General features: G+C 34.7%; 2 protein-coding genes across 2 annotated transcripts; both read left to right on the top strand.

Annotated features, from left to right (window-relative positions):
- Positions 1–1,002: 1,002 nt before the first annotated feature.
- LOC108852061 (phosphatidylinositol 3,4,5-trisphosphate 3-phosphatase and protein-tyrosine-phosphatase PTEN2B) lies at positions 1,003–4,245 on the top strand. Its single transcript, XM_018625548.2, has 13 exons — positions 1,003–1,104; positions 1,373–1,928; positions 2,050–2,151; positions 2,234–2,290; positions 2,365–2,430; positions 2,516–2,692; positions 2,760–2,846; positions 2,937–3,001; positions 3,071–3,147; positions 3,224–3,270; positions 3,355–3,485; positions 3,558–3,627; positions 3,726–4,245. Exons 2-13 carry the CDS (start codon positions 1,404–1,406, stop codon positions 4,146–4,148), a joined length of 1,827 nt encoding a protein of 608 aa, XP_018481050.1. The 5' UTR covers positions 1,003–1,104; positions 1,373–1,403; the 3' UTR covers positions 4,149–4,245.
- A 4,309-nt stretch (positions 4,246–8,554) lies between these two features.
- LOC108852071 (cyclin-D3-3-like) lies at positions 8,555–9,295 on the top strand (the record flags this gene model as incomplete). Its single annotated transcript, XM_057001200.1, has 2 exons — positions 8,555–9,147; positions 9,224–9,295. Coding segments are annotated over exons 1-2 (540 nt in total), but the record flags the coding sequence as incomplete, so codon positions are not given.
- Positions 9,296–9,300: the final 5 nt, after the last annotated feature.

The raw sequence follows: 9,300 nt of genomic DNA, 5'->3' as shown, positions 1-9,300 counted from the left end.
ATGCAGTTATAGTTTTATATTTATATTTAGAATTAAGCATGTAGATTGTTGCTGTGAATGTTGTTTTCAGTGTCGTAAAAACTCTGATTGCAAGTTTCCTTTTAGTGATTTTTACATGTAGCAGTCAACCCTTTAACAAAAAGAAAGAAGAATATTTTTATATGTAGCAGAAACAGAAGCGATAATTTGGAAATAAGCACAGATAGCAATGCTGCAAACAGAAATACAAATATTAACCATGATGGGTGACACTACTCACAAAGCTCACAACCAAGATTAAGAAGATAGTGCTTTACGGACAGGTCTTAATTAGAAAGATAATGATTATTCCTTGGGAAAGGTTGGTATAGTACACTCAAAAGTTTGATGGGGATAGTTAAAAAAAGTGTTCTAAGAGCAGAAAGTGACTTATAGTGTAATAAAATCTCAAAATGTGACTTAGAGTAAAAATTTCTCAAATATAAAAGCTACTATTGCTACATATTGTTTTTGGTAAAGATGGTTTCAAAACTAAAATTCTATGTCTTTGCAGTTTACTTGAGAAAATACAAAGAACAAAAAAAACAAGACTTTTAGGACAGAAAGTCTTGCAAACGGTGTTCAGAGTTAACTGTTTTATTTAATTCACATTGACATGAAGTTCCCAAGCTTAATTTAGTTGAATCTTAATATTAGTATGTTGTTTATGTTGATGACAAAAAAAAAACACATGGTTGCAAAAGACTCTACAACAGTAAATCAAGCTCTAACATCAGATAAAACAAATTATCAATCCGGATGAAATCTTTCTAGTTACAGAAACTAGATTAAAAAAAAATGTAGAGGAAAATATTGAAGGATGTAAATTTGAGTAGGAAAATGATGGTCTGATACTTTTTGAACTTGAAGGCAAATAAATACTAGGATAATTACTGTTTCAGCAAATAAAGACCCAGTTAAAGGCCCAATAAGAAATGGACATTAACTCTGACCGGCAAGAGCGGGGACGGACTCATTATAAAAACGAGAAATTAATCGTTAATCTCCTCCGCACGTTCTATCATCGGAGATTTCGAATCTGCTTTCTTCGCCCGTGACGTGAGCTCATCGTCCCCACATTCTCTGGTAAAACTAATCTCCTCTCTCGTTTACGTTCCCAGCAATGCTTGTCCAAATAGGAAGTCTAAGTTCCGCTTTCTCGCAATAATATCATTGATCTTAAGATGATGATTTGAAAGATCTGTTTCGTCGTTTAGAGATCTTATTAAGAACCGTATTGTATTGGATCATCCTAGAAATGCACTCGTACGGTCTTTATTTTCCTTCCCCTTGCGAAATCAATATGTTCATTACTAATGTGGTAAAAACGGTGTCGTTTCTGTGTTTGACTCAGTGGCGTTTTTTACTCTAAAACGTGAGCTGAAATGGAGAAAGATCATGCTGACTCTTCACCTCAGTCTCCACCTATGATCTCTGATAAAGATGTAGGAGTTGAAGAAGATGCAGCTGAAACTCATATTAGTACAGAAGCTTCAACTACAAAGGTGGTTGATACTCAGATACCTGACGCTGCTGCTGAGCCTTGGAGTCAAAGAGAGGACGATATAGTTCCATGCCCGCCTGGTTCCTCACCCCCGTCCATCTTCTCATCCTCTGGTCTTTCCTCTTGGGCCAAGAGCTTTAAGTTCCAACAGCAAGATCCAAACGGTACGGATTCTGGTATGTCCTCAGCTTTCACTAGGTTCACCTCCGAGCTTGGTCTGCATCTGCCAACAACTAAAGGGCCTGACGAGGTGGGCGAATCGCCGAACGCACAACAAGTTGGTGGTGGTGGTGGTGGTGCTCTTGAGTCGCTCACTAAAGCCGTGGTGGATTCGTCCCGTGGTGCCGTGAAAGCAATGCAGGTGAAAGCACGCCACATTGTCTCTCAGAACAAGAGGAGATACCAGGTATGGTCAATAGATTCTTTTAACAGTAGTGACTTGTTCAAAATGTACTTTATTGTAAACAGCCTTTAGGCCCGTTACACTATCCTTCAGTATCACTTACATACATGGCACTTTGCTTCAGGAAGGGGAGTTCGATCTGGACATGACATATATAACTGAGAATATAATCGCAATGGGGTTCCCTGCTGGTGATATAAGCTCTGGTCTTTTCGGATTTTTCGAGGTTAATTACCTTGTCCTGGTCTCAAAGCTTGTTCTTTTCTTCTCTGGGTTTGAGTTTCTCATTGACAGAGTATCATATTCAGGGACTATATCGCAATCACATGGAGGAGGTGATCAAGTTTTTTGAAACTCATCACAAGGTAACCAACTAAACCATTGACACAGACTAGAAGCCCTCTTACACCTATTTGGCTTGTGTTTGATCAATCTACAGGACAAATATAAGGTCTACAACCTTTGTTCAGAGAGATTGTACGATGCTTCAAGATTTGAGGGGAAGGTATATTTATATATACAAACTTGATATCTCAGACCACATATCTTGCAGGCAGTTTCTTAATAATATCTTGTTTCCTATCTTTCAGGTTGCATCTTTCCCGTTTGATGACCATAACTGTCCTCCAATTCAGTTAATACCATCGTTTTGTCAAAGTGCGTACACGTGGTTGAAGGACGACATCCAGAACGTAGTGGTAGTTCATTGTAAAGCTGGAATGGGAAGAACCGGTCTGATGATTTGCTGTCTTCTTCTATATCTCAAGGTGAAAACTTAACACGTTTTTGGGCAAAAGACACCAGGGACTGATCTAACTCGTAACTCCATTTCAGTTCTTTCCTACAGCAGAGGAAGCTATTGATTACTACAACCAAAAGAGATGTCTCGACGGGAAAGCTCTCGTTCTCCCCAGTCAGATTGTAAGTCCAGAACTCATACCAATTCTTCTTCTTATGTGTTTGTTTGATTCTCCCTCGTCCCTAGTAAACGAGCTTTCATGTTTCCTTCAGCGATATGTCAAGTACTACGAACGTGTTCAAAATCAGTTTGGTGGGAAAGTTCCACCTGAACGAAGGTATGATTCAGTTTGATCGCGGTGATATTCACATATACCTAACTACACTGAACAAACATTTATGTGTAGATGTATGCTCAGAGGGTTTCGCTTAATCAACTGCCCTTACTGGATCAGACCTGCCATTACCATCTCTAACCACAATGGTAACTTCCTCTTGTCTCTTTTATCTTTTTCCGGATATGTGTGATAATAGATGCTCTGTTTTCTTCTACCTGACAGATATACTTTTCTCAACAAAGAAACATGAGAAGACCAAAGATCTAGTGGTAGGAGGCATTGTTCTCTCTCTCTCTCTTTCGTTGTTATTTTCTACTTTTTAACGTAGACTTAGTCTTGACAACGTTATATAGCCTGAAGATTTTTGGATAAAAGCACCGAAGAAAGGAGTTGTTGTCTTTGCAATACCTGGTGAAGCTGGTCTAACGGAACTAGCCGGCGACTTCAAAATCCACTTTCAAGACAGTGATGGAGATTTTTACTGGTTTAGCTCTCCTTCCTTCACAGTCTCTGCTCTCAAATTTTCATTTTAATTCTCTCTGTTTCCTTCACGCAGTTGGCTAAATACTACACTGACTGATACCAGAACAATGCTGAAAGGTATCGACTTTGATGGCTTTGAAAAGGTAAAAGAGAGAGATGATTGTATCTTTAATGATCTGCGAAACAAAACTGTGTGTGTTTTGCTTCTCTGTTTTGACCCGATCCGGTTACGGTTTTGCAGAGGAGACTACCAGCGCCGGGGTTCCATGTCGAGATAGTAATGGCAGAATCCACCCAACAACAACCTCAAAGCAGCTCCGGTGCGGATTCAGGCAAAATCAAGTCTAAACAGAACAGAGACGATGATGTATTCTCCGACAGTGATGGGGAAGAGGAAGGAAACTCCAAAACTGTGGACTCTAGTTCAACTAATGACAAAACTGCAGGCTCGGTACACCAAACTAGTAGAGATCACCAGATCAATGAGCCACCAAGGACTGATGACCATTCTGCTGACAGGAGCGTCACAAGTTCATCGTCCTCGGGTCTTTATAATAATCCAGTGCAAGACGACTCATTGGCAGTTAGTAATATCAAAGCTATTGCTGCAGATGCATCGGTCTTCTCCTTTGGAGATGAGGAAGAAGACTATGAAAGCGACTGAGCTTGAAAATTCAAGTTTTTACCCCATATACACAGTTACAAGTACAACATTTTTTTTGTAACGACTCTCTCTATTTAGATATAGCTTTCTAAGAGCATCTCCAAACCATTGCTATATTCACCTCCAAATGCTATAATAGAGTAAAAAGTGCTCCAACCCATTGTTATATTCATCTCTATAATAGAGGCATACTTTTTTTATTTCAAAACAGTTTTTTTATTTTTAAACTTTTATAATTACATCAAAAATAATTATTTTTATAAGAAAATATAGTTTTTATAAACATAAAATGACACTTTTTATTTACCTAACAATCTTTTTAGTAAAACTTTTGTTTAAACAAAATTATAACTGTATGAAAATCTTATAAAATTAAAATTGAATAGGGTTGATTTGCAACTTTCAAAAATAAAAGGTACTTGTTATAAAATAAAAATAGAATCTTGTGAGAATATTCTTTTTTAGAGGTAAAAATAGAGGAATACATTGGAGAGAAACACATCTCTATTTTAGAGGTAGAAATAGAGAAATACATTGGAGATGGTCTAAGTACCATGTTACTTGTTTGGTTGTTTTCTAATTTCTACACAATTGTCTATTAAATAAACTTCAAATGTTCAGTAATAAAAGAGATATCAATAATCAGCTAGAATATTCTGAAGCCAAAGAGGTTCATACGGAGCGATGTAAGATTGGTAATGCCGTAATTGTGATCTCTTGTCACACTCAAGGCTATTACTTTGTATGGGAATGCAGCCAATGCTCAAACTCTGAAAAGTGTTTAAGGAGCCCGACTATATCCCAGAAGATTAAATCTACCTCAAACACATCATCATTATATTCATCATAGATTGGATCTCCAACAATTTATATGAGTTCTTTCACACAAATTTTCAGACAAAACTAATAGATATGTATCCATGAAATAACATGTATTTTACTAATAAATAATATTTGATTTATAATTTTATATTGAAAATATAAAGCAACACTTTGAAATAGATTTTAAAGTTTACAACAACATTTAAAATGAAACAGATGGAATATATATTATTTGACCGGAAAAGAAAGTAGACCAGAGGCATAGAACTTATGCAAGTATTAACTAAACCAAAATGCACAAAACACTATAAGGAATAGGAGCAAAGCTAAGGCAATACATTTTACATTGAATGAGTGACAACTAACACTTAACTAAGTCTATTAACAACTATGTGTACACTTATACTTTATAGTAATGATATTGATTAGTTAGACAACTAATAAAAAGGGGTTAGAGTAGGAAGATGGAGATCGAAAGTTAGCGTACGGTGTTGGTTTCTGGCAGACAAGACGCCATTATTAATTATGACCCAAAAACCTTCTTCGATCTAATCAACACGACACTACACAACACTTACACACACATCCTCTTAATCTAATGAACTTGTTTTGTTTTTTGGTTATTGGTATTATATTACTTATCATCAAAATGATAAAACAAAAGACTCATCTCACTTGTCTTCAGCGTGATGACCATTAAATAAAAGGTTACCGTCCGATTTCTTGGACCATTACTACTATAGTATTGTCTCCTCTAGATTACAACCTGTTTTTTTTTCTAATTTTATACTCCTTTTATTTATAAGAAAATTTGCTCAAATTTCGAAGTTTATTCACAATAGATGTTACTCTACTTTCAACACAGAATTGCAAATCAAATATTAATTATCACTAAATACATTATAGCGTACAAAATATAATGTTATGGGTAATTTGGTAAGTACAGATTTTAAAATAAATATAAATGTGTACCAAAATCCAAGATACGTACAAAACCAGCATATCAATATATAGTACATAAGGTACGATTAATGATATTGTTGGAAAAAGATAAACATTTACAGAATTACTAAACTTTTTTTTGTAACAGAAGAATTACTAAACTTAATTGAAAACAATATATCAATTATTAGTTTACTGTTAGTAAGAAATTGATTATGATAATATAACTAACAAGGGAAAGTTACATAATTTCATCTCACGAAATAGTATAAATTGTTATCATTAAAATTCTGTATTAGTGATGAAAATAATTCACACCCAAAAGCTAGTTCTATAATAGAGGATTGTTCAGTATATTACTCAAGAATCATTTATCTAAGCGATGTGGGACATTTAATAGTCTCTCTCGAAATGTGATGGGAAACAGTCTAACGAAAACAATCAAAGTCCAACATCTCGGACATACCACAGTAAGATGAACCATTTTTATAGGCTACATAGGTAGACAACTTATATGAGAAATCATCTGTTGAACTTTAACCATAAGCTCTGATACCATATTAGTGATGAACCTAACTCACACCCAAAAGCTAACTCTAGAATGGAGGATTGCCTATATACTTATATATTGCCCAAAAATCACTTATCTAAACGATGTGAGACATTTAATATTCTGAAATAGAAAATCTATATATCAAAATTTCCTAATTTTTGTGTGATTTGTAAAAGAAAAAACAGATTGCAGAACTTCTACCAGTTACAGGAACTACCAGTCAAAAGCATAGTAAAATAAATAGAATTGTGCTTATAAAGACAACGAACAGAATGCATTTAAAAAGGTGATTAAGGAATTTCATTTGTTATTTTTCTGAAAGATAGATATGAAATGTGGTGTTTGGCCAAAAAAAAAAGATATGAAATGTGCAAGTGAGAAGTCACTATTAAACTTTGAATTCAGACTCCGCTTGTTACCAATGGCTTCACTTTCTCTCGTGATCTACTTTTTCCCATTCCCTTATGTATTTTATTCTTTTTTGAGAAAGAAATTCCCTTATTTATTTGTCTTTTGTTTTTTTTTTTAATTTCATTTTTAGTTCTTTTACCACATTGCTTACTTTCACAATCGATAAAGGATATGAATATATGTGTGTGTTTTTAGTTTTTACCCCCCAAAACACGAATAAATTTGTTTAGCTTACAACGAATCAAATTGTTTGTTTAGTGTAATACTTTTACTATTACAAGAAGTTTATACATGTATTTATTGTCCTCGAACATGGGTAAAAGCAAACTGTTCTGAGTTACATTTAGTTGATTTTCTTAATTCATTATTATCGATAATCCGAATCTTAATTTATTAAAACTCTATATGTACAGTTGTTTTGTACGAACTAATAATTTAACTGTTTGTTCCACAATTATTATAGATAAACTCAGTTACATTTTTCTTATATGAGTTGCATTTATGTAGCTTTGAACGTTAAAGTTTGGTACAACTTTTTGCATAGTACAACGAATACATTTACAGTTTTACACGTTTTAATCGACTTTCTAGGCCTCAGTCTTAGTATTAGCATATAAAGCAGCGAGAATTAAGATTAAAAATGTTCATCAAAATCAAGCTAGTATATTTTAGAACAGTCCTTTATAGGATACATAAATTCAATAATAATTTAGTCTAATTGAAATAATAGTAATATAAAAGCGCGAGCGTTTTAATAGAACGAGTAATAATATTTAATTATTGATATGTTTTTGGCTTCTTAAATGTTTATGTCAGCTCGTTGACCAGATAAATCTTCCCATTCGTCCACGTGGATTTTATCTGACATATATGACCCCACGAGTGATTTTATAAGATTGTTATAGTATCAATTTGAATCATCCCCTCCGTATATCAAACTTAATTGACGGGAAAAGAAAATGCATTTGCAGTACTCATAATTGCATTTGTTGTTTCAAACATTTTTTTTAAAAAATTATGTAAGAGCTAAAATCTAACAATAATCTAAAAGCTTACTTTCAAATATGAAAATAATGTTTACAGGTTGCAATCTTTTAACCTATATAATATAATTCAATAGTTTTTTTTTACTACATTATTTCAAAGTATTAAAGAAAAAGACAAAAAATAATCTTTACTTGTAATCATCGATGCTCAAAAACCGAAAGATGACAGAGATAATTAGTGGTCAACGATTTTTACAGCACTGAAAAAAAAAACTCTTAGCACCATCACAGGATCGCGTAACTCACACGCTTCAACTGAGAGCTTCTATTATCCACATCAGACGGATAGGGATTAAAGAGCGTGTAATACACACGTGAGTAAAGATTTTCGTAATAACACATATCACTGGTTAATTAAATTATTACTAATTTATTTTTCTTAATTTAATTCAGTATTTTGAAGGAAATAAATAAATAAATAATTAGAAGATTTTTCCATTCCTGATAATAAAAACAAAGGAGAAGTACGGTTTCATCAATTTTCTCGCGCGCCAAACATCCGAATATTAAAAGACAATAATAAATAAATAATTAAAAAATAACATTAAAATTAAAAAAGAAAAGCAAAAAAGAGGACATGCGTGAGATTAAAAACCCTTCACTTTCTTGGCATTTGTCTTCACTCATTTTCTCTCTTAACAGTAGAATCCACACATAGGGGAGAGAGAGAGAGAGAGCTGTAATAATGGCAAAATGAACAAAGGCCTTTCACAATCTCTTCTCCTCGCAAGAGGAACATAAAAAGAAAGAAAATATTATGGCTTTAGAAGAAGAGGAAGAGACCCAAAACGCACCGTTTTGTATGCTTTTCTGCGAGGAAGAGAGTAGCAGCGTGTTCGAGGAAGACGAGAGGAGCGTCGTAAAGTCTCCGTCTTTCCATCTGGGTTTTCTCGACCACGACATGTTATCACGGGACGACGACGAGTTGCTAGCTCTGATCTCGAAAGAGGAAGACTTTAAACCGTGTCTTTCAGACAAAACCTCCACGGACGAGTTTCTGTCTCTGTGTCGCGAAAACGCTCTCGGCTGGATTTTCAGAGTGAAAAGTTACTACGGGTTTAGTTCGCTGACGGCTCTTCTCGCTGTTAGCTACTTCGATAGGTTTGTCACAAGCAGGAAGTTTCAGACGGATAAGCCGTGGATGTCTCAGCTTACAGCTGTGGCTTGTTTGTCCTTAGCTGCTAAAGTCGAAGAGATCCGTGTTCCGCTGCTCTTAGATCTCCAAGTAAGTCTCTACTTACCTCTTCTTGAAATGAGAGTTTGAGTTTGACATGTTTATGTGTGTGTGTTTTGGTTAAAAGGTGGGAGAGGCGAGATATGTATTTGAAGCTAAGACTATACAGAGAATGGAGCTTTTGATTCTCTCTACTCTTCAATG

This window comes from Raphanus sativus, unplaced genomic scaffold (assembly GCF_000801105.2).
Source record: "Raphanus sativus cultivar WK10039 unplaced genomic scaffold, ASM80110v3 Scaffold3356, whole genome shotgun sequence".
Taxonomy (NCBI): domain Eukaryota; kingdom Viridiplantae; phylum Streptophyta; class Magnoliopsida; order Brassicales; family Brassicaceae; genus Raphanus; species Raphanus sativus.
This window is presented reverse-complemented; position numbering and strand designations above follow the sequence as displayed.

Coding starts and splice junctions, on each gene's coding strand:
- LOC108852061 (XM_018625548.2), top strand. CDS start 1,404: ATGGAGAAAGATCATGCTGACTCTTCACCTCAGTCTCCACCTATGATC. Junction 2,152..2,233: donor GTCTTTTCGGATTTTTCGAG/GTTAATTACCTT, acceptor TATCATATTCAG/GGACTATATCGCAATCACAT. Junction 3,486..3,557: donor AGTGATGGAGATTTTTACTG/GTTTAGCTCTCC, acceptor TCCTTCACGCAG/TTGGCTAAATACTACACTGA.